This window comes from Taurulus bubalis, assembly GCF_910589615.1.
Source record: "Taurulus bubalis genome assembly, chromosome: 15".
In the NCBI taxonomy this organism is placed as follows: domain Eukaryota; kingdom Metazoa; phylum Chordata; class Actinopteri; order Perciformes; family Cottidae; genus Taurulus; species Taurulus bubalis.
In genome coordinates, this window is record NC_136603.1 from 21,396,215 (window position 1) to 21,420,953 (window position 24,739).

General features: G+C 44.6%; 1 protein-coding gene across 1 annotated transcript in view; it reads left to right on the forward strand.

The window, feature by feature from the left end:
* nalcn (sodium leak channel, non-selective) overlaps positions 1-24,739 on the forward strand; it is a gene marked incomplete at its 5' end in the record, with an annotated part of 59,039 nt that overhangs the window by 9,695 nt on the left and 24,605 nt on the right. The window contains 6 exons of the mRNA XM_079231193.1: positions 3,165-3,251; positions 11,011-11,142; positions 12,714-12,881; positions 16,277-16,468; positions 18,212-18,349; positions 19,478-19,552. Coding sequence (XP_079087319.1) covers positions 3,165-3,251; positions 11,011-11,142; positions 12,714-12,881; positions 16,277-16,468; positions 18,212-18,349; positions 19,478-19,552 — 792 coding nt within the window. The remainder of the gene's footprint in view (positions 1-3,164; positions 3,252-11,010; positions 11,143-12,713; positions 12,882-16,276; positions 16,469-18,211; positions 18,350-19,477; positions 19,553-24,739) is intronic.

Sequence of the window (24,739 nt, forward strand, 5' to 3'; positions counted from 1 at the left end):
ACTTGATTGCCTCCTCCACGCTTACAGTGGTCTAATATGGGTTGATGACGAAGGTTGGGAGGTGGGTTTGAAGCGGGGAAAATCAAGAGAGTGGGAGAAATGGTTTTGTCAAAGTGTAAGCTTCATGATTATATTACAAGTGAAAACTGAAGATGAAGAGGCAGAACATCAGAGCTAAATTGACAGAAAATATAGAACACTACATACGGTGTTGTATAAATGGCAGCAGTTAATTAAAACGTTAATAAGTGCAACAATAAATAATGAATATTGTGGGTAGATGCATGGATCTGCATTCGTATTGAGCAGATATTTTGATCGCAAAGAGGAGCGGTGGTTGGTCTGTTTGGATTTGTCAAGAATCCAAAGCCCCTTTTTAAATATTCAACTAATTATTTTGTTACTATAATGAAGTTGGCCTGACAAGCAGTGAACCGTTTTCAATACTGTTATTTATAAAAAAATGATGCAGCTCGGAAAGTCACGACACGACCATCATGATGGCGAACAGGCTGGTGCCACCGGCGTGTTTATACCGCCACGACCTTGAAAACAATTAGCCTTTCTTTCCATTATCCAAATTAATTGTAATCACATAGTCATGCCCCAATCTTTATCTTAGAGGGGTGGAAAACTAATTAGCTGTGGCGTAACACTAAACCGTCAATCACAGAGACCGAAACAATATATGCTCCCTTCCTCACGCTCCAGAGAGAGGAAGGCTTGGTGGCCCTGGGAGACGCAACCCATGCATCAATCCCCATTGACTTTGCTCTACTCTCAGGTTATTGGGTCTTTTAAGAGAGATTATGCGTTAATGTGTTGATGAATCCACTTTTGTTCCACAGGATCAGGTTTTTTGTAATTAAAGGCTGAACTTGAAGTTGAATTAACATTGAAGTCTAATTTGGCTCGTCTGAAGTTTAATTATATCAACCCGCTGTGTTTGGCATCAAGGTTTTGGAATATATTCTCTTTGCTATGTTGAACTAAACGCGGGATGATGAAAGCTATAAATTGAGGCGTCACAGACCTGCTGTGATCAAACGTGAAGCCAATGTGCGCTGAAATGAGAGGGAGGAAGGTACAGAAGGGAACTGAAGAGTAGATTTGACGAATGAGGCAGAATGATTGAAGGATTGAAGCAACCTTCAAATTTGACTGAGTTCTCAGCTTCATATAGGTCGTTCTGGCCAATTTGTCAATTGAATTTAAAAGGCCGTTCATAGAAAAAAAGTTCTGATCTGTGGCTTCTTAACCGAATATAGCATCGATATTGGACTATTTGGTTAAATCTGGATTATTTGGACTTCAATAGTAATGTTATTTGTTCAGATTGATTGTTGTTAGCCATGCCAGTTTCATGTGGGTCTGTCAGCTTGCTGTCAGGTTGGTCGGTCCTCCTCGGAAATATCTCAACAAAGTTTGGATGGGTTGCCATTTTGTACAGACATTCATTGTCCCCAGGGGATGGATCCTACTGACTTCACATCCACTTGGCATTTCCTCGAGCTCCACCAGCAAATCAAACTTTCTCAATATTTACTAAATGGATTGGCACATTTTTGCTCAAACAATCATGGTCTCCTGATGATGAATCCCAATGACTTGGAGGATCCCTAATTTTTCTTTGAGGGCCAACAGCAGGTCAAAGTTGTTACTCATCTGGACGTTTGTGATCCCCAGAGGATGAATCTTAATGACTTAAATAGTCCTCTGACTTTTCCTTTAGGCCACCCTGAGGTTGACATCTTGCTTTGAGTGAAACATTTCAACAGCTGTTCGATGGAATGGATTCAACCAATGTCTTACTTTATGACACAATACCATACCTAATCATTTTGTGCCAGTTGCAAATGTTAGCATGCTGAACAAAGATGATGAAGACGTAGGGCTGTGCGGTATACCGGTTTCAGATTTCCACGCGGTATGAATTTTTCATATACCGTCATACCGGTCATTACAGTAACAACTGTTGTTGCTCTACGGCGGTCAACTAGACAGCGGTGCCGTCAGCGACCAGCGCCGTCAACAAGCCGTGCATGTCTGCAAGAACAGCAGGCGGCAACATTTATTTTGTACAGTTTAATACTGGAGCGCAGGGGAGCTACTTAGCTGTCAGGGTAACTTGGTTCACTCATGGTTCAAAATTACACGGCCAAATTGAATGCTGGGAAGTTGGGCGGCGAACAGCTGTTTGTGTGGCGTGTCTTCCGGTCTGTCTCTTCCTGGTTTTTTTTGTGCGCAAACTCTACCCAGCATGCAATTCGCCGCTGTAATTTTATAACAAGTGTGAACCATGACTGAGCCCAGTTACACTGACTGGTAAGTAGCTCCACTGCTCCCAGTATTAAACTGAAAAAAGTCAATGTTGCTGCCTGCTGCTGTTGTGGCTATGGAGGCATGCTGACAGTACTGCTGTCTAGTCAACTGGTGCTGTGAAGGGACTCAATGTGTTTACTTGTTTAAAAAAATATATATCGTGATATACCGTGAAACCGCCAGAATCTTACAAAATACGGTGATCTGAATTTTTGCCCATACCGCACAGCCCTATGAAGACGGTACACTTGTCATTTTCAGCGCATTAGTGTGCCGACGTGAGCGTTAACTCTCACTGAGCCACTAGCACACTCATTGTGTTATACGGTGGAGAAGATTCAGGCCTGAAGGCAAAGTTAGGCAATTAACTGAAACTCATCTGCCAAGTTAACAGAGTACGAGGTGAAGGACATGGCATTTTGGATCCAGTTGTCATGATGGTGCTCATTGCTAAGATGTTGAGTTCATCTTCAAGGAGAGTGATGTTCGTGAGTGAGCCAGCTGTCTTGTGAGTTTGAATGTCTCCGCTGTGACACTGGTTTGTTTTTATTTCTGCCGTTCGGTCCTGAGGCCTACATACTGTATTTAGTAGTTCTGTCATGCTGCTTTTGTGTGTGTGTGTGTGTGTCTGTGTGTGTGTGTGTGTGTGTGTGTGTGTGTAGAGAGAGATGCCTTCAGCTTTTTCATTTTTTTTTGGTGGCCACAGATGTTTTCTGAAGATAGTCGCCAAAGGGGTAGATGTGTGCGTTTGAGTTTTGGCCTGTCCTTTGAATGGTGTGCTGTTTTTCTTCTGTTGGGTGTGTGTATGTTTCGGTCCCTCATGTGCTGTCCTTGTGCCACAGATGTTCCACGAAGACTCCGCTGGTGGGTGGCAGCTCGTAGCTGTGGACGTCAACAAACCACATGGCCGAGCGCCCGCCTGCCTCCAGGTAAACACACCGCATAATTAATATGCTGCTGCTGCTGCTGCCGGTGTAAAGTGTTTCATGATTCGACTCGTGTTGAAGGTGGCACCTACATGATTTTAAACTGACCTGAAGTCTAAAATCTGACCTTGTGTGTGCTGAACTTTCTATTATTTAAATGTCTCTCTTGATGTTGAAACGCTTCGTATTGATGGAGAATCAGTAGACCTCATCCGTTTAACAAGTATCACCTCATTGTCTTCCACGTTAGTCTGTCAAACGGCTAAATGATGGGAGGCTCATGTTTGATGTGTGGAGCTTCGCTAATAATGTCGCTCTGTCGACAGATGAGTTTTTAAATGGCGTTTACGCGATGGACGCGGCCGTCTCGCGGCCGGTGTGATCCAAATGGTCGGGCTTTAAAGATAAGATGAAAGCAGCGGGCGCTGCTCGCAGCTGGCCCACTGTTGATAGCGCTACGGTGTAAAACATTTTTTTTTTAAAGGCTGGGCCCCCGCTGTGAGATACCGCCGACAGCGTCTACGGGCTATGAGACGGAGAGGAGAGCTGTCAACGAACCCCTCCTGCTGAAAACGCTGTTCCAGAGATGAGCTCGAAGGAGGCACACACAAAACGTAGCGAGGACGAGAGCACGTATAGGGATCTGAAAAAAAGAAAGGAGGAAAAACGTGAAATATGCAGTATTCCCGTTAAAGCAGCACGCACCCCAGGGCCTCATCATCTGTGGAGGGAAGATCTAGATAACCGGAGGGATGAACACGGCTGACTCCGTTCCAAGGAGCACCCAAAGGCTGCTTCATCTGCCTCATTCGCTCAAACCAAAGTCGCTGTTACTGTCGACGAGAAGAAGGCCCCTTCTGACAGTGAAAAATGAAAGGGTTAATCGAGTCGTTGGGGCCACGTTCAGGCCGATTAAAGCGCCGCGTCAAAAAGACGACGCTTAAGCGCCGACTAGACTGCTGGACTGCCGGGCCCGCTGGAAGGGAAGGGAGACACGGGAGAACCAGAACCAGGACTGCGCAGAGCAGATGTTCAGACCCCTCGCTGCAGTTAAATTAGAGGTTCTCTAAAATGCACCGCAGAAAAGAGAGAAATGTAGAGAGGCGTAATGATCGTTTCATACCGTCTTCATATTAATACCAGGAGAGGACATTTCATCGTGGAAGCAGTGGTACACAAGACATTTATGGTAATGTCTGCCTGTGATGCAAGGTCACAGAGTTGGAGAGAGGTATGTAAATACCTGAGTGGTTTCTCAGTGTTAGAAGAGCGGGTCTTCGTATCAGATTGGGTGGCTCTGTCAGACCTTGTAGTCAATCTCCGAGACAGAATTACAGCCGCGTGAAGACTTTCGTAGCAACAGCTCTGTCAGTGATGCCAGAAATCTATAAGGAAGATTTATTTCCTCATTATTTTCTCTCCTCATGCATTAATTATGCAGATAATCAATTCAATTGTTAATCCTACTGCTATTCTTCATCGTCCACCACAGAATCCACATCGACATTAATCGAGGGGTTATGTTGATGTATAATCATCTGGAGGAATACGCACAATGCCTTGGTTTTATGATGGATGTTGTTATTTGCGGTTCTAAACTTCGCCTGTTATCTTCTATGCAGCTGCTCTACAACTGTGAGATATATGTACTTACTTTTTGAGTACTTTGGTAAAAATGAGAGTGTTTGGAACAGAATGAACAGACAGATGGGCGGCAGAGTACCAGATTGTGCTGCAAAAAGTTTAAACGTTTTTCCCCATCATTGAAAATGATTTGGAATCCACACAAATATTCAAGCAAGCGTTTAACAGCCACCGTTTTGAAGTTGACAGATGATGAATGTTTGACTCATAAATCCAGATTTTGGTGAAAAAGCCTGACATTTTTGCTGTTATTCCAATTCCTGCCTCCCCGAGCATTCAACGTGTCAAGCGCGAGGCAAATAATAATCAAGCAGTGTGAAAGTTGAATAGTACAGAGAGTGACTTTGACGTGCGTCGTGCCGTGCTTAATTTCAGAAGTCAATCCGTTGTGTTCAGTTGGCAGTCATGCACTGACAGCAATTCGTGGCATCTCAAGCCATCCGTCAAAGCACTCGGAGAAAAAGTTTTGATTTTTTTTTCTGACGGTGTCAGCAAACCGTAAGATCTCACCCGGCTGTTCAAAGGAAACCACGAAGGCCTCTTCAGAGAGAGGACCGGGCAGCGTGTTGCTGAGGGAGATGCCACAAGCAGAGATGGTTGATGTTGACAGCAGACTGACGACAGCAGTCAATCTCATGGTAGCCCCGCCCTAAAGCACACTTTGCTTTGTTTATTTGACTTTAGATGGGACAATAATTTACTAAATGATCATCATGCTGTATTGAAGAAGACTTGAAACTAGAGATTGAGACATAAACTCATGTTTACAAAGTTTTTTAGAGGGAATAAATCAAGAGAGAAGTAGAGTCTCATAGACTTCTATACAACCAGAGGAGCCGCCCCCATCTGGCCTTTAGAGAGAATGCAGGTTTAGGGGCCTTCCTCATTGGCTTCCCTATTCAGACCATGATTTTGGTACCTGATCACTGCATATGTACATGAGTATATATATATACATATATATATATATATATATATATATATATATATATATATATATATATATATATATATATATATATATATACATATACATATACATATATATATATATATATATATATACTCTCCTTCTCCCGTAAGCCTGGCCAAACACCTTATTTCATTGCTTTTTCACCGGCATCCGAAGGGAGCAGTGCTATCGCTGAGTAGACGGTTAGAGTGAAGACAGGCAGCGCGCATCCCGCCTGCGGGGGCCGAAGGAAGCGGGGTGTGAGGTTCTGTTCTGCTCTGCCTGAATCCAGAGTAAATTGGCCGTCAAATGATTCAAATGTTTCAAGGGCTGGCGGGTGGCCCGCTATCTGCACGCGGCGTTTTGTCGGACCACCTTTTATGTGCTGGAGTCAGGAATCCGCGTCTCTCGACTGTCAGCCCGTTGATCTGCCCGTCCCACGTCCGTCCGTTTGTGCGTGTGTGTGTGGCTGTCGGTCTGCAGCAGTTGGACATGACATGTAATTGATTCACCACGCTCTCTTTTTTTTTTTGGAGACGAAACAGCAGCTTCCCCATCCTGCAGGGGCTACAATCTGAAATAGCCCTCAAAACATGGAGCCTCCATCCACCACTCTGGCAGTCCAACATGCTTTTTGTATGGGATAATCCTCAGCAGTCTTAATTGTCAGTCTAAGCCACAGTTGGGTTGTTTTTTAGCTCAATTTCTATGTATTCTTTCTTCTTTTTTGCGTCAGTGAGTACATTTTTTGTCTTGAGAAGCTTCAGTTCCTGCTATTTACAGTAGTGATGGCTATTGGTGCTCATGGGATGTACCAGCACTATTCTTGTAACTGCTGCCAACAGTGAAAAAACGAAACACCATTAGTATCATAGTAGAAAATGCAGCCAACAAAAGGAAATAGATAGATTGAGCATTGAGCAGCCGATGCACACTCACTGCCCCGGTCTCTGAGCTAAATACAGAGGACCATGAAAGGGGCACCTCTTTGACCTCTCCCCTCCGAAGCCAGAAGGTTACTGATTCTCTGGAGAACTCCTTCCCCCCCATGCCACCGATCGAACATGCCAAGGTAAAGGTCAGTTGGTCGCCGTGTGGAAGACTCGTAGAGACAAAAAATTGTCTGGAGAGAAAAAGAAAAAACCAGGAGAGGAGGAGAGTAATCACAGTGAGAATATTGTTGTAGACGGTGAATGTGTATAGGGGCAAAGTGGGGTTTATATACATGTTTAATGGGAAACAGATACCCCTGCAAGAGATGTGACCAGCCCCGTGAGATCAACGCTCTCAGATCATAACAAGACGACTGCATCAGACTGTTCATTGTTCTGGACCGCAGTCAGCCGGATGCACGCGTATAGCGATGTAAGATGAAAGGAAATAAAGCGAAACCGCCACGAGGAGTTAGCCAGACAGGAAACAGACGCAGAGGTGGCGGAGCGTAGAAGATATTAAATAAGAGTTGGAGAGCGCAGACATGCCGACCATCATGTTTTATTAAGAGCTGTTGAGGCATGAGTCAGCCGGCTCGTTTCTGGCCTGTAATAAGCCAAGGGACTCCCACCTCGCCAGATCCTCGACCCAGCAAGATTTTACACACTTACCCTCTTTAAGTCCAAAAGTTAGATAACAAACTTTGCCACAAGTTAGCTGTGAAATGCTCAGGCGTTTGACAGGAGACTTTAAAAATGCCTGCTCTACATCTCTCCCACTGCTCACTATACCGCACGGCGAGAAAGGGAATAATTGTTCATTCATCTTCAACGGAGGAGGCCGAAGAGATAAATCCGGTGAGGCGGCCCGTGATCCCTCTCGGTTCCCTCTTGATCTCCGTAAAAGATGGAGGAAACTCCAGGCGGAGACGGCGCCAGGACATAGTCGGCGACAATTCCCGTGTGCTTGCTGTTCCGTGCCCTGCGAGCGCCGCACTCGTCTCATGTAGCGGGAGGAAAGAGCGTTTGTCCTCTGAGTGAACAGACGGAGCGGGAGGAAGCAGCCATTGGTCTGCCCGGTTATTTTACCCGTTCCTCCACATGATTGTTATGCCTATTGACAGCGGATCATGTCGGGACAGCTCTCATGAGCACAGCCGTCTCTCCTCTTCTGTGTGATTGCGGTTGACGTCGCACTGACCAGACCAGCCTTGAAAGACTGGGGGAGGATTTGCTGCACTGTTTAAATTGACAGGGCATAAATTGGGTGATTTTATAAAAAATAAAAAAACACAAAAACCCAAACCCGTGAGGAAAAGGGTGGTGTTTATTTCTTCTTTTTATGTTTTTTTTTTTTGTATATACACATCTTTGACAGCAGGAAAGCACACCCAGCATGAACTGTTCTCCCAAATACCAATTTACACTTGAAATTATGTCGTCTTTTTTAATCTAGAACACTATTTGCATACATAATTTCTATCGCATACACTCTGTAGCGTTCAAACGAATGAGAGTACATGCTGTATTTTTGCAGAATGTACTGGGTCATGTTTTAGAAATTAAACGGCAACACAAATGAAATAGAATCCATCAAACACGTGTGAAAAGATTTCAGAGACTTACAAGCTAAGACATCTTGATGCTGTTGAATTTATTTTTGACATCTTGAGGCCGGTCCCATCAGCTGCATTGGGCAAAGTATGACATCTCTTTGCCTTTGGAGCGAGGTGGAGGCACATCTTCAGAGAATTTGGGGAAAGAAAAAAAAAACAGGAATGTGGGGGAAAGATTAAAAAAGTGATTTTGTGGCAGAGCTGGGTGGGCAGACTGTATCTGTTTGATTCCCAAAAGCTGACGGGGAATATGTCGCAAAGTCAGGACCTTGAGAAAACCGATTAATACGCACAAGCATCCACTTTCTGTTCTCTGTCAGTTTGCCTCTGTCTCTCCCTCCTTCCCTCATGCATGCACAGATACAGTAGCACACACACACACACACACACACACACACACACACACACACACTCCGATCAGACAGAACACCCATGGGGGAGATGGTCTGGTTGCTGGAAATGTCAAACTGCTTTGTCACATCCAATGTCAGTCAGAGAGCGTAACGTGTGTGTGTGTGTGTGTGTGTGTGTGTGTGTGTGTGTGTGTGTGTGTGTGTGTGTGTGTGTGGTTGTGCAAAAATAACTTAAGCTATTGACTAGTTGCTCTATCGGTCTGTGCTACAGTTGAGTTTAGACGATGGCAAGAATTCACATGTACGGGAACAGTGACTGGATGTTGGGCTCGATAACGAGCTGATGAATTAAAGATAAGGAGACAACAAGATGAGACTAAATAAGATTACGAGCTCATGAAAACTTCACTTAAAATCTTGTTTGCGCCGAGCACCAGCGGTTTAACTTCCCCCTCTGCAGTGATGTAGAAGTTTACTCCTTGGCGTGTCGGGACACTGTGACATCACTCCTGGGCGTGGCTACAGGCAGAGGCGCCGGAGCAAGTGAAGTAGAAGTGTAATTGTAATTGTATTATTCTGTATTATATGTACTGCAAGTCTAACCTTAACTTTAACACGAAGCCTTCACCCTCAAACCGTCCTTTTGAAGAAGTGAGTAGTGGTGTTTTTATATCTGGTGCCCCTATGGCAGGATGACATTGTTTGACAGTCCTTTCCAAAGTCTTTACAAATGGCCGCTATAAACAAAAAATATGCCACTTTTTATGTTACAGGTAGAGTTAAACAGCTGAATGTACTTTGTTGAGGTTAGTGGTCAGGCTGAAGCCGATGTGGGAGACGGGATGCGAACACCGGTCTTCCATGTCAAAGTCACACTTTTTGTTGCCTCAAGCGTTCCCCCCAACCTCCTCAGCGGAAAGAATATTACCATAAGAAGACCTTGTCAGGTAAACACAAACAAAAGTCCTCTCTTGTGTTGAAATGCTGCCATTATTCTGTCTAAATCTCCTGCTCTTTCAGTTTGTTTTCAGTTTTTTATTTTACTAAAATGTTGTCTCGTAAAACAGCACTGCAGCATTCAGCCAAGTTCAAAGTTCCTTCAGATAACTATAAATATGAGTTCCGTCACCATCACCGGTTCTGTGATTGCCAATAGCAGATCATTCTTTTAGAGTTTCAGGAGTTTGCAGCGTCCGTGTATTGGCGTGTAGGAGGGTGGATGGCAGTGGTCCCATTTTCCCGGTGCGAGCTTGATCTTCCCGGCAATGCTGCGAACACTCTTAATCTGTCCTACAGTCTTCCTCGCTTTATTTTTTTTGGGGTTTCTTCACTTTTCCAATCCTTCCTATTTCCAGTCTCACATGCAAGTCTTTTTTTAGGGTGAGCTGTTCTACCCACTCGCAGGCTGTTCATTATGCCACATACATGCGGATCAAGGCTGCGATCACATCTGTCATACGTTACGGTGTTTGTCTAAGTGTGTGTGTGTGTGTGTGTGTGTGTGTGTGTGTGTGAGGTTGTTTCCCCTCTCAGTCTTTTCAGTCCCGATTGTTTCCATTGTGCGACGTTGTTGGAGGCGTTCAATGCCCCTGCTGTCCCCCGCGGGAAATAACATACATTTCTCGCCCCTTTCCGTTCTTGTTTCCAGGCTGTCTGAATGCAACACTGATTCTGCTGTCAGGGTGGCTGTTTCTCCCGTCAACCAATGAAAGGCTCCTGATTGCTTTCAATTTCCCTGCCGTTTAGCTGCCGGCCCTCCCTCTTTGCCCGTTTCCACCTCGTAATATACAGTGTAGTGTATAGTTGGCTTCTTAAGAAAAAAAAGAAAGAACCCACATCTGTCTTTGAACATCTGACATGTCATCATCTGTCTTCCAGTCTGTGCTCTCAGAAGCATATATATGTGTATCTATATATATATTTATATATATATATATAGATACACATATATATGGATGATGGATTTAACACTAAATGAACATTTAGAGTTAAGAAGTCATTCACAATCACTCTTGTTCTGTGGTACATTCCACCGTACTGATCTTCCCGTCCGTCCACCGCGTGCCTCTTGAGTTATAACCCTTCAATCAGACTCGTGGTCCATCTCAGATAATGCTGTGCTTTAATATCACGTGTTCCGGGCTCACATCCGTCCAGACAAAGAGTTTGATCGAGCTCAATGGGAAGTTGAATGAAAATGGCCGCACCTCTTCTGTCCTCTTTACCTGCCGTGTGTCATTCACATTGATTGCAATGTCTCCCCAGCAACTGATGCGGTCCTCCGTGTTCCACATGTTCATCTTGAGCATGGTCGCCGTGGACGTCATCGTTGCCGCTAGCAACTACTACAAAGGGGAGAACTACCGCCGGCACTATGATGAGTTTTACCTGGCAGAGGTGAGATTTATATATATATTTTTTTCCATTTCCTGCTTTTTCTTTAAACTCCAAATGTCAACCTTGAGCACTCACTAGATGTTAAGGCTTCAATTGAAAGCTTTTCTTACATTTGTATTATTAGATAACAACCAGAACGAGATCCTCTTTTGGTAAAAGCCTGTTGAAGGACACAGACAAGAGGTTTGTCTCTCCAGGAGAGGTCCTTGTTTGGAATGGCCTCCATGGTAATGTCAGGGTCTGTTATTAATAGGGATTTAATCCTGCATAATCTGAGCGCCTCCTGATATTACCGCTTTGTATGGTATACAACTGGGGATTTGAGGGTAAACCAGACAGTTTATCCATACCTTTGTATATATTTATCATTATTCAATAGTGGGCATTTTCGTTCATTCATTTTAGTATATGTATATTTGTTTATGAGCTCTTCTTATTTTCCTTCTTGTTTTAAAGTGCACACACACAGACACACACAACTCTGCGCTGTATGTGTCATGCAGGTTGGTTTGATGTCATCAGTATGCAGGTGGTAAAGCGCCAACAAAGACGGCGAGGAGTGCGATTACCTCCTCTCTCTCTCTCTGTCTCTCTCTCTCTCTCTCTCTCTCTCTCTCTCTCTCTCACACACAGCTGAATGGAGGAGATAAGAAAAGGGAAGGAGAAAATATAACAAAACAGGCACAATATTACCTTTCCTCACTCTCTCTAACCATATCATGCAGCCATCGATCTGCAGATCTGTTCCAATCTGTGGAGGGAGAATAGGAAATGGAGGCACTGGGTTTAGAGTGACACAGAGAAATGCACCTTTTATTGGTGAGGTGCCAATTTCATTGCCTCCTTTTCACTGTATCCCGGGGTGGTGGAAGCATTCAGATGCTTTACTTTAAGGGGTCCTCCGTGGATTTAGTATGGCACACAGAAGGAGCTGAGCAGGAGGCAGGTTTCAGATCGATGCAACAGAGAACACGGTATCTGGATGTTCAGGCTCTGGGTCAAGCGGCAGAAACACAAGAGCCTACGTTTCCCATAACGCAACCTGGTGGCCTCCTTTGTTAGTTCCTGAATTCTTTCAATCTCCATAACAGGAAAACTGCGTTTTAATGGTGTAGCTGGTGGAGGCGGAGCTACTTTATACCACTGGGTAGTTCAATCTGTATAGTAATACTGTAAGTATATTCTTATACATCTTCAAAGTAACTATAGCTGTCAAATAAGTAGCATGAAAAGTACAATGTTTTACATGTACTATACTATAAGGAGGCCGACATTGGTAAAGTTCAAGTAGCCCAACATTGTACTTGCAGGTAAGTACTTTCCACCACTAGCTGACCATACATACTAGCTGATGCATTGAAGTAAAGAAATAGAACATTTCCCCAGAGAAGTCAAGGTGGCGCGCAGGGAGTAGTGGGTACAGACAAGGTCTTTTTAAGGGCGGAGGTTTTCCTTTAACTGCTGTGGAACAGCTTGTTGCTGAGAGAGATCTGAGCACGGCAGGGAGTAAAAAAGAAAACGAAAACGAAAAGCCTAAACTGCTGATTGCTGTTTCCTCCAATCCGCCGCAGGTTGCCTTCACTGTGCTATTTGACCTGGAGGCTCTGCTGAAAATCTGGTGCCTGGGCTTCACCGGCTACATCAGCTCCTCCCTGCACAAGTTTGAATCTCTGCTGGTGGTGGGCACCACGCTGCACATCTACCCCGACCTCTACCACTCTCAGTTCACCTACTTTCAGGTATGGATACACACACACACATGCACGCACATATTTACAGTGTGCACTTGCACAAATGCCTGCATAAACAGACACGAATCCCTTCATATCCTAAATATAATAACTGAATCATCCTCACTTCAGACAAAATTGCAGTGCGGAACAGAAGCCGTGAATCATTTAGTGACATTTCTTTCCTGTGACCATGCATTAATGAGCGGGAATCAATCATATCGCTCTTCGGCGTTGAAACCTCTCCACTATTCATTCAAAATGCTTTAAATGCACCGACACCACAAGTGTCTCGCAGAGATCCGGTGAAGTGATTTTTCCGGTCATGACACTTTTTTTTTGAGGGACATTTGATATATTCAGCGAAAAGAGTTGTTCTCTAATGGTTCTTAGGTGCTGATATTTTGCATAAAACTGAGCCGGATCACTCTGTCAGTGGATGCAATAATGTGAGATTAATGTGTCCTCCCTGGAGATGTATCGAGTAGTGGTGGTCCACACTATTTTTGTCTATAGATTCTGTGTTTGTCGATACATAGGTGTGTGTGTGTGTGTGTGATCTGACATCCTCCAAAGGGCAGTTGTGAAGTATTTTTGACTTCCCAGTTGTTCATTGCCTGGGTGCAGACATTTAAAATCTGCCCACTCCACCGAGTTCAAGCCAACGGATTCGTCTCTTCGCCTCGTCACATACAACCAGCGGTTTCTCGAGCCAATGAGCCAATCGGCGCCATTGCACCGGGACCTGTGCCGTTGGTGCCCCTGCCCCGGAAACGAGGAGTAATAATGACAGCGATGGAGAAAAGTGTAATATATACCTCTGTCGTACTGCTACTATAGAGAGTCTGGCACTTCTTTTCGAGCCTTGTGAAGAATTGTAAAATCTTTTACGCAAATCCTCCCAGAATAGACGGCAGGTCTATCAGGAAGAATTACCCCGACATCTCTGAATCGGTCACTCCATGGACTCTCTGTCGTGTTCGGGCTACTGCATTTGGCTTGGTGATTGGTGCATGACAAAAACGCAGTGCAATATACATTACACATAAGACAATACATACACACGTCTTCTCAATAGTTTCCGCTCCACTCCACCCGTCGGCTCAAAGTGACGTTAGATCCCGAGTTTGATCCGTTGTGACCCATGCGGCAATGGCGCCATGTCGCATTATCATCCATCCAGATCCTGTAAGTGCTGCAAAGTGTAACCCCGTGACCTTGCTGGAGGTGTCAATGGAAATCTCTGAGGAGGATCTGATGGCAAAGAGCTCCTTGATATGTCTTTAATGAGCCGTGACCGTACAAGCTGACCGATCCCGTCTGACTCTCAACAGCTGCCATCCGCACGTTTGCAATGCTGACACCCAAGTAAACACAAGCGAAAACCTTTGTTGTTTAAAAAACAAATCCATAAATCAGACGCACAACACAGTGGTGCAGCAGTCTTTATACATTTGCACATATTCATATTAGGCGTTTGCTTCCGGCCAGTGGGCAGTAACTGGGAGCCAAGTCTCCAAGTAGCTCCCGTTTTAATGAGATGACATTTAGTCACAATTGATTAACCTGAAGGCTTCTGTGAGGAATCTGAAATGTGTGCTAGCTGTAGGAGAATGGACCAGACCACACAATCAATGCTAGTTTCCCATTGTTGTCTCATTTCATCCAACCAAAGGGTGTTTTCACCGCTGAAGACGAGCCTCACACATTGTCTTTCAGTCTGGACCAAATGGCACAATGCAAACATCCCACTCGGCAGAGCGACTTTTAATCAACCCACCACCGGCACTTCCATTCTGCGGGTTCCGAATTTTGCAAGAACTTCAGCAGTGGCACAATTTAACAGTTGATTCAATGCATTCATCCGGAGAGGCGGGGCGCTGGATCGTTTTTGACAATTCTGGCCGGGGGAACGCACTGATCCCATTCTCGTTGTTGGTATTTTGTCAACGCGGGTTTAAGCGTTCTGGATGGGATATCCGTAACGGCGACAATGCGACGCGCTATGCAATTCAATTTTATGTTAAGCATTGCTTTGTCTTGCAAGAGGCTGGCGCCAGAAGCACACACAGGCAGCACAGCTGGAGAGCCATTCTCCGAGCGTCGTTTATAGTCAGTCATTTGCAGCAGGCGCACAATCCTCTTTGTGGGGGGAAAAAAACACACAAGCTTCTGACTCAGCCGCGCAACAACAGTCTGTTATTTATCGTGTTTCCTCCTCGCACATCTGGCCCCGGAGCCGGAACTGTGGCTGGGATAACCCCTCGTGAAAGTAATTAGTTCTGATGAGATTTGATTGTTTATTGCTCGTCTCGTGTCTGCATGAGTACTCGAGATGTGTTTTTTCTTCTTCTCAAAACAGTCCCATTCATTTCTTCTGGTTTTTCAGATGTGCAACTAAATTGCTAGATATTCATGGTTGCAAGCAAAGGCACACGTCACATCGCTTATATCGTTAACAATGAAGCCACAACAGAATACGCACAGCGCTCTCGCCTCTCTCTCTCTCGCCAATCGGACAATTGTCGTCGCCCTGCTTTCCAAGAAGAGGAGAGACGACGTCTTGCTTTCATCCAATTTGCCCAACGGGGGTCAGTTTAGGTCCACGTACAGACGGGAAGATCGGCTCTCGTTTGGCGGCAGCAAGTGACAAATAATTGTGTTACAACTTTTGAGGCCCGTTGAAATGACGCTATTGATGATTTTAAGGAGGAGGGGGGGGTTCTGAAATGTCAATCGCATGCTGCCCTTTTCAGATTCTTAAGTGGGATAGTTCTCTCTGGTGCTCTGGACAAAAAGATGTTCATCACCTCACATCCGCGGTGAACCTGCGCTCTTAAACCTGCCCGCTGAAATGGATAGTGGTCATCACGGGCTGTCAGGACTAGAAGGTATAGTGTGCTCCCATTCCCAGCGGTCATCATTGCTGCGAGGTTTCTTACTGTATTAGTTTACTGTAGGAACCCCCTTTAGACCCGCCTGCCCCTGTCCGTCTACTTTATCTTGCCGCGTGTCCAGGGAATGGGAGGCAGCCAATTATTTGGCTGAGAGAGGGATTCTGAAGAGAAATCTTTGGCCATGGGGCATCAGTGCTGAGCTCCATCAATAGCCACTCTTCTGGATCCCAGTTCAAAGCCAGACCAGTATCCATTACCTTTCGGGGGTTCTTGTCAGCGCAAGCAATTTCGGGACTGAGCTCGTTGACAGAGCACCGTATCCCTGCACCTTTACCACTGGGTGTAAAATCAATGCCCTGTTTTTTTTGTTTGTGCAACTGTTTCCTTTTTATAACGCCGATATTTCCAAATAAACGTTCTTTGAAATGCCACCTCTGTGTTCCTCGTGATTATCAAACGACGGTTGCACAAGCCTGGCCTCACAGCGTATGCTTCTCCTCCCCTCAGGTGCTGCGTGTCGTGCGTTTGATTAAGATCTCCCCGGCTCTGGAGGACTTTGTGTACAAGATCTTTGGTCCGGGTAAAAAGCTCGGCAGCCTGGTGGTGTTCACAGCCAGCCTCCTCATCGTCATGTCGGCCATCAGCCTGCAGATGTTCTGCTTCGTGGAGGAGCTGGACCGCTTCACCACGTTCCCCAGGGTAAGGAACCCCTCGCGCTCAGCCTCCCACCAAAAGGGCAACACGCATGTATTGACTTTATTGACCGGTGTCAACGGGCATTCAGCTTATTTATTTTCTTGCATTTTGACATGCGCTCTTTGAGGTAAACTGTGCATGAATGAATCATCAACTTCAGCCAGCAGTCGAAACTTGCGTCGGCACTTTCGTGGTTATTTTCACCCAAACTATGATCTTTTTCTAAACCTAACGGAGTTGTTTCCTGTGAAGACAGAAGTTTATTTTGAAAAGACTGTATGCATGTAACGAGTGGACAATTAGGCAGAAAACAATAGGAGTAACTGTTGTATGAGGATACATTGCAGCAGGAAGTCATTTTCTCTCTTTTCATTGTGTTATGCAAGCTTGACTGCTGCCTGTCAGATGTCAATGCATCTTCCCTTATACACTCAGATGCTGCATGTTTTGTTTAGTTTCCGTCTTTGTTGACTAAGATTTATTTTGTCAATTAGTTTCTGCTTTATGCTTTTTTTCATGCTGACAACGTATTTCCAAGAAACTGAACACCTCTGATAAAAACAAGATTCAGGGTGGTGCTTTTTGTGTGATTCTTTGTGGAGAAACTTGATCAAAATCAATGAATTGATTCATCGACAAACCCGCACAAGAGTTTCTTTGTTTGAGGACAACTCTCGAGTTTCTTTTCATTCTTATTTTATTGCGCCACCATTTTCAGGCAACATCCGCAGTTATTCAGTGGGAGCCGTCCGATTTTGTACGCCGTAGTTTTCGCCCGCACAAATACAGCCGACCAGAAAGGTAAACTCTTTTCTGAATGAGCCCGAATGTTCAAATGATTTTTGCTCTCAGGGAGAGACATGCGATGCAGTTAAAATCAGGATCATCATACAGGTCGGATTTGAAATGCACTCCGTACAACACTTATGAATTCATGCGAGCAGCTCCAGCGGGACGCCGCCGAAGAGCAGCGGGGAGGCCTGCAGATGTCGATGATGGGTTGCGCGACGAGGTCGACAGATGTGGTCCCTCCTTTGATTTCTAAGTGCTTTCTCTCTCATTAGCCTCATCTTTCCATCCTCCTTCTCCAACCCCACCACCCCCTCCAACATTTCACCCATCCCAGGCACAGCGGGGGACACGGGGGGGGGGGGGGGTTGCTCGTAAACAGATGCCACTTGTATGCTCGCTCTCATTTTTATCTCCTCGTCTCCGTTACTGCCCCGCGCCTCATGCGCACACAGACGCAGGCCGCATCATAGTTAATGATGTTTGGCTGTCTCGCCCCCACGGGCAACGACCTGTTGCTGGGTTTATCTTTATCTGCGGTGACGTGGGAGCAGCTGGGAGGGAGGGGGTGAGATGCTAAGGAGGAGGCGCAGGCGTGCCATTTGACTCCGGAGGCCAACGGTGTTGCAGCTGGCTCTTCCCTACACTTTTATCTGACCTCTGCAAAGTAAACGAGAGGGCAGCAGGACAAAAAAGAAATAATAAAATGGCTCCTCACTTCCTTTCTCTGGTTTGTGTTTCAAAAATGTTTAGTTAGAGAGGAATGGTCAGAAAGGGATCAGCTGTGTGATATTTGCCCTCCTGCGAAAAAAAAAGAAGCATGTTTCAAATGTCAGATCCTTCTGCTTCCTCTCCGTCTCCGCCTGCCTCTCCCTCTCCTCGCTGCTCGCGCATTCGCTTGCCCTCTCTAGCCTTTTGCCTCTCGCTCCCTCTCATCCTGTTCTTTCCTCCCTGCAGGCATTCATGTCCATGTTCCAGATCCTAACCCAGGAGGGTTGGGTAGATGTCATGGACCAGACTCTGGTGTCTGTAGGTCACATGTGGGCTCCGGTCGTAGCCATTTACTTCATCCTCTACCATCTGTTCGCGACCCTGGTGAGGAACTCACTGTGCCGTTTCAAATGTGCAAATCAAATAAGTAGCAGGAGATGCGTTTCAGTGCAGTCTTCTATTCACACTCCTGTTATTCACATTATTTGGGTCAGTAAAAGCAGGGTTGGTTAAAAAAAAAGGGTCCAAAAGGAGACCCAAATAGTTTTCTCAATGCATCCAATTAGTGCCCCGGCTTCCGCCGGTGTGCTCTCAAGTGGTTCATCTAATCACAGTTGATCAGAGTTGCAGGAGAAAGAAGTGTTGACATTTCGGCGGTTTAAGCCCCTCTAATATGGGCAGCGTTCAGACAACACAGACGGTCTCAGGATGACTCACGCCTCACCCCAGACGAGACAGGATGTCCTCCAGAACAAGCAGCAAATGCAATTACTAGGCAGACTTTGTACTTTTGCAGAAAGTCTTATTTCAATAATGGCGACGGGGAATAATGACATTGAGTCAAGTCAAAGTTTATCAGAGCCCGATATCACAACGCATGCCTCAAGGAGCTGCACATGTATTGAATACAGCAATATTAGCGGAGCAAACAGACATGAACTTTATATGCGAAGCATTAAAAAACAGAAAATAGTTGAAGGTGCGGGGAATCAAATCCCCCAGAGATCCGATTACGGAGAAAAAACTAAAAACTAATTTGTCTTGAGAAAGGTCGCTGTGGCCGCAACGCTAACTCTTTTTTAAATTTATATTTAGAGCATTAATATAGCAGCAAAAAACTATTAGCCATGTGTAAATATATATAGCAATGTCTTCCTGGGGAGAGAATTAAGCCGCACTCCATCTTGGTGTGTTGTGAGCCGAGCTTCTTTTGCTCTGTAGTCTCAGCCGTGCTTTTAGTGCATGTGGTCGTGCCCACCTGTTGAGCTAATGGCCGCCGCTCTGCACTGCGCTCATACGGCAGTTACAGCTTATACAGCCTTGTAGCAAAAGCTTCCCCCTCAGGTAGTCACTGTTATCTCTGTCAGCGCTGTTGTTTGCGCTGTTAGCACCTTTAGTGTGAGCCGCGACTCGGTGCAAAGGTGATAAGCGTGTGCAGGATTTATTTTTTGGGGTAACACGTGCACACATAGCATTATGTTCTCATGCATATTTCCTCTTGTTGCATTTTAGATTCTGCTCAGTCTTTTTGTGGCTGTCATCTTGGACAATCTTGAGTTGGATGAAGACTTGAAGAAGCTCAAACAGGTAAGAAGCATCCAGAGACGACAAAAAGTGCAACCGCTCGGTTCCATTAAGAGGAATAGGAACGGCTCGTTTGTTCCACACATGCAGCATTCATATTCCAAATACGGGGAATTAGGCAATTAGGTCTGAGTTTGAGGTATTCTCAAAAACAGATTGAATGCACAATCCGTAGGGAACGGGACAAGAAGCTGGTTTCACGTTGGAGCAGGCGCTGGTTGAATGTCAGAACCCACCAGTTTTTGACGAGCTTAACAGGCTTTGCGTTCCATCATCACCGAAAATTAAAAGTAGGTTCCACCGATATACAAACGAAATACAACGCTCCACCTTGAAGAGCAAATGTCCACCTGATAAACTCACGTTGGTTGAAAGTTTAAGATAAATGAGACAAGGTTTCTAGAAGTTTCTTGTTCTCCAGAAAAGGGCTGTTAACATGTTGTGTGTGTGTGTGTGTGTGTGTGCTTTTCAGTGAAGTCTTGGACTGTTTAGACTGCAGGACTGAGGACTGTCAATCACCTCTTCAATAGAGTTCTGTTTCGCTCTGCTAATTCAACCATGGCCGTGCGATTTGTGAAGTTTGTGACAGGCTTAGTCACTGCGGCTGGTTTATCACAATGTTAACGCTCCACTCTGGTCGCTACATTCGATGCCTTGAAGTGGCAAATGACCCACTATTTTTTTTATCATTTTAAATTATTCTTTTTTTGTATAGAAGTGCTGATCAGTTTGAAATTTGAAATGTCTGCTTGTGCTTGGCAGCTTGGTGAGAACAGCCTTTTCGTCGCATCCCTTTAAGGACATGCAGCTCCAGCGTGCATGACGCAGTTTTCCTTCCTATTTGTGCAATGTTGAAACTCTTACCTGTAATGGTTTCATATGTGCATAATATCTTTGAATTTGGAAAGGTTCAATCGATTTGATTTCCATAATTTTCCTTTTTAATAATCACTGTCGTGTTGCCATGTGGCAAGAAATTAAGGCGGTACTTAAACCTGCAAAACCTGCAGCACCTTCTGTAAAATCGATCTATTACAATCCCAGTCTATGTTTTTATTTAATTTATATGATCTTAATGCTTTTTTAATAGCAACCTTTTTTTTACGAGATTATATATGTTTAAAAATGCTTAAAACAATGTTTAAACTGATTCCAACATTAAGTCTGCATCCAGAGAGGAGTGAGTTTAATACTCCCACTTTTGCAATGTTGAAAACGCTGACTGTGCATGTTTCATCCGGTAGATAATGGGCACCCCGTGCATACTTTCTTTGAATTTGGAAAAATTCAATCGATTTGATTTCCATAATTTTCCTTTTTTTATTAATCACATGTGGCAAGATATTTAGGCCAGCATGTATTCCAGTACAACGGCTCTCTTTCAGTCCAGTGTGACCAGTTAGAATAACAATAGCCACAGTACACAATTTAAAATGTGCTTTTTTTTGCCCGCTGCTCGCCATTTCTGCTTGTGGTTTCCGCCCACGTTTTATTTTAAAGCTGAGCACTTTGTGTGACTGGATCTTTTTTTTCTAGATCTCTTTTTTTCTTTTTCTCCAGAGTTGAGTAAGTGGGCAATTAACTTTGATAAAGCAAGACCCCATGTTGTGTGAAATTGCTGACAAACACACACACACACACACACACACACACACACACACACACACACACACTGAACTTCTGAATGAAGTGCAGATGAACTTCTAAGGGGGGAAATAGTTTTTTGAACGGTCACACAGAGATTAAAGCCCCTGGTCAGTTCACATTGGTAGCCATACAGTACGATACTTTATGAATTAATCTACTGTATAAGCTCACTGACATTAACCGGTTTGCACACACTCAAACACACACACACACACACGTGCACAAACACACACGCTCACATAAACGGCGTGCGCTCCCAGCCGGCTGGCAGGTCTCAGCCTGCCTGGGCAGGTTATTTCCCACCCACAGCTGAGTGATTAGGCGCAGCCACTGTAAAATTGCCTATTTTACAGGTGCTTCAATCACGGATACGGAGGCTGCATATAAATAGGACCGTAGATTGTGATCACGCGCCCACAAGAGAAAGCTTCTGCAAACATTTGGCAAAAGGACCGATGACACGGCCAATGCTTCTAGAAGGAAGACGCACGTGGGCTTTGAGGGATGAGAAACCAATTACAGAGAATGTGATGAATCTTCTTTTTTTCCTTTTTTGGCCGCTGTTTGATGAATGACTTCATTGAGTTGGTAATGTTTCTGATTTGTCCTTAATGTGACCATGGCAAGAAAAACAGATAATATAATATACAGAAAATAGGGTTGCCTCGTGTATTTCTTCTTATCTCAAAAACAGGGATAATTAAGTGGGTGTTATATGGAATTGGATAGATATCAATCAATATGTTTAATTTTCTTTATTGTGACGGTTTGACACACAATCCACGTGTGTTTTCTCCCCTTAGACATTTTTTAATCATTTCTTCTTCACACTTGGTCGAACACACAGACCGTTGTCGTGTTCAAATTAATTGCAAATAATGGGATGACAAATTGAAGCCGAATAAACTATTCAAATAGCGAGTTCATGCCAATCACAGAATTTAGTCTTGGTATATTTTTAAGAGAAAAAAGGTTGGATGTGTGCGTCTTCAGTGGAAAGCTATACACAAGTTGACAATACAGGGAATAATGTATGAAGCTGCATTGTCTCTCGCACAATTAGCGGCATCTATTGGATAAGTGAGCCGATCACAGTTGCAGTCACTGCCACGCTGAACGGTGAATGTTGACAGTTGGCGACAGGTTATCTCGCCCCTGACATCCCTCTCCCCGTCACGCTCCACGCTTGTCAGAAATATCAGTGGAAAGAAAAGCAGTCAAACGCGTCGGCTGCCATTGTGCTTCGCTTCTGCCCGTAAAAGTCTTCCAGAGCAGCAGATGTGTGTGTGCGCGTGTGTGTGGTCGCAGGTGGGCCAGCGGCGTCTTTACTGTGTGTGTGTGTGTGTCGCTTTGAGCAATAAGGCCCCACCTGCACTGGACAATGGGGAACCATTCTTCAAATTGATTTCCATATATGTTGGTGAATCACCGCACATGTCATGACATTCGTTACACACTAGTTATGCGGTACCTTCAGCGTATAATACATTTATTAATTTAACACACTGAAGCAGCTTTGCACATCTCCATGAGCAGCAGTCGCACTAAAGGTTGAACTGATTAGAATTTGGTGGTCAAAGGTCGCTGTGACTCCAGAATTCATATGCTAATTGTGACGATTTCCCACAAATGTCAAATAGGATAAAAGTGATGACATTTCGGTGGATGGAAACCGAAACATGACTGGCATTGAATCCATGAGGCGGTAATTCTAGTAAGCGTTGTTGTTCAGTCAGCCAAAAGATGACCCGTCTTGGGAATTAATTTCACTTTAACGCATAACATGTCAGCAGCATCCCGTTTTTTAAATCAGTCCCGCGAGTAGCCGACTTGCAGACACAAACATCGGCTGTGTCCAGATTCAGAGGGCCGTTATCGTCTCTGTTGGCCACCTCCGCTGCCGACTCAGCGACAGAGCAGCAATCTGAGCCGCCGTGGAAATAACATGGGATCAATCGACGTCAATCAAATCAACCATTGCCGCCGCGGTGGGGCGCTAACTCCCGTATGACCTAAACCGATTCACGGCGAGGTTTTGCGGTAACGACTATGAAGAGCCAGATAAGTGACAACTGTGTTCGGCTCATTTTCTGGAACCAGTGTAGCATTCAAATATTGGGTAATTATCAAGCTAGAGTTTTTTTTTCAGCGTGAGAAATACGATGTGTGGCGGGAGGGCGTGGCTTAAGACCGAAATGCGTGACAGTTGAGAGCCCTGTAATAACATGTGCTATTTTCCTTTGCAGTAGTCAAATTACCACAGCAAACAATTCAATGTCCGTTCTACTCTTATTCCATTTCTATGGTCATAACGTTCACTCCACTCCACCCTCAAATATCTGCTCCGTTATTGCCCACATCTAATGGAGTTACCCGGCAACGCCTTTTGGTCGTCATCATGACGTCATCGGGGCTGATTTATGTTTCCATCTGCCACTCCATGCGCGTAAGCTTCTCTTTGACTGTCGTCATTGCCAGGTGTGTATGTGAATGTGTTATCCCCATCTTGTGGGGACATACATCTGATTGTACAATTACATTGTGGGGACTCACTTCCCTTTTTGGGGACAAAATGGGGATAAGTTTAGGTAATTTCTAGGTTTAGGTTATGTTTTAGGTCGAAGTTTAGTTCAAGGTTTAGGTATAGGATATGATTAGCTTGATAGCAGTTATGATTAGGGTTATGTCTCCAGTGAATATAATGTCCCCAAAAGTCTTGAAAACACAATTTTGTGTGTGTGTGTGTGTGTGTTGGCGCAAAGCAACAGCATTACTGTTTCTACCCGTGTCTGCAGCTGATTTGATAATGACATCATCAATAAGTCATGTAGCTAAAAGCATCTGTCATCGTTTGTATGCTGATTGCAGCCCCTCCTTTCAGGGGATGACTTGCATCTGTCACTCTCGACGGACCATTCGTCTTGATTAGCTTGTTCCATCTAACAGCCAAAGCTTGAGGCGTCAGGAGAAGCACAGAGGCTTCTGGGTAGTCGCACTGTGATCAAGCAGATTGTCGGCTCGCCGCGCTGGTTGCTTTAATGTTGTGTGATGAACTGCTGGCAAGTGAAACTGTTCTGAATCCACGCTTCGTAATCGCATCCTGGGAACAGGAATCTGAGAGTTTTGTTTTCTACACACACAAACACACATACAGGTGCATGTGCATACACACATGAAGAGTGGTCATTAATAATTTGGGAATAGAGCGTAAGCTATTGAACAATTCTTAATGCCACACACACACACACACAGATGTGTGCACCAGTGCATGCTCCACTCATCACTGTTGATTAGGATAATGCATTTATTGCGTGAAATTAGGTTTGCTAGATTTTTTTAATGAAATGAAGTCTGGGACAGGAGAAAGGTAGACAGCAGAGGAGAACAGAAGTGAAGGGAGGAAATAAACACACACACACACACACAGTAATTAAAGCGCTACTTGGACAAATCTGCTAGCTTAGAATTATAAGTCAATGAATGCGCAGTCCAAGGTTTAAGATTGAAATACAGTATTTTATGTTATTATACATTTTTGTTAAT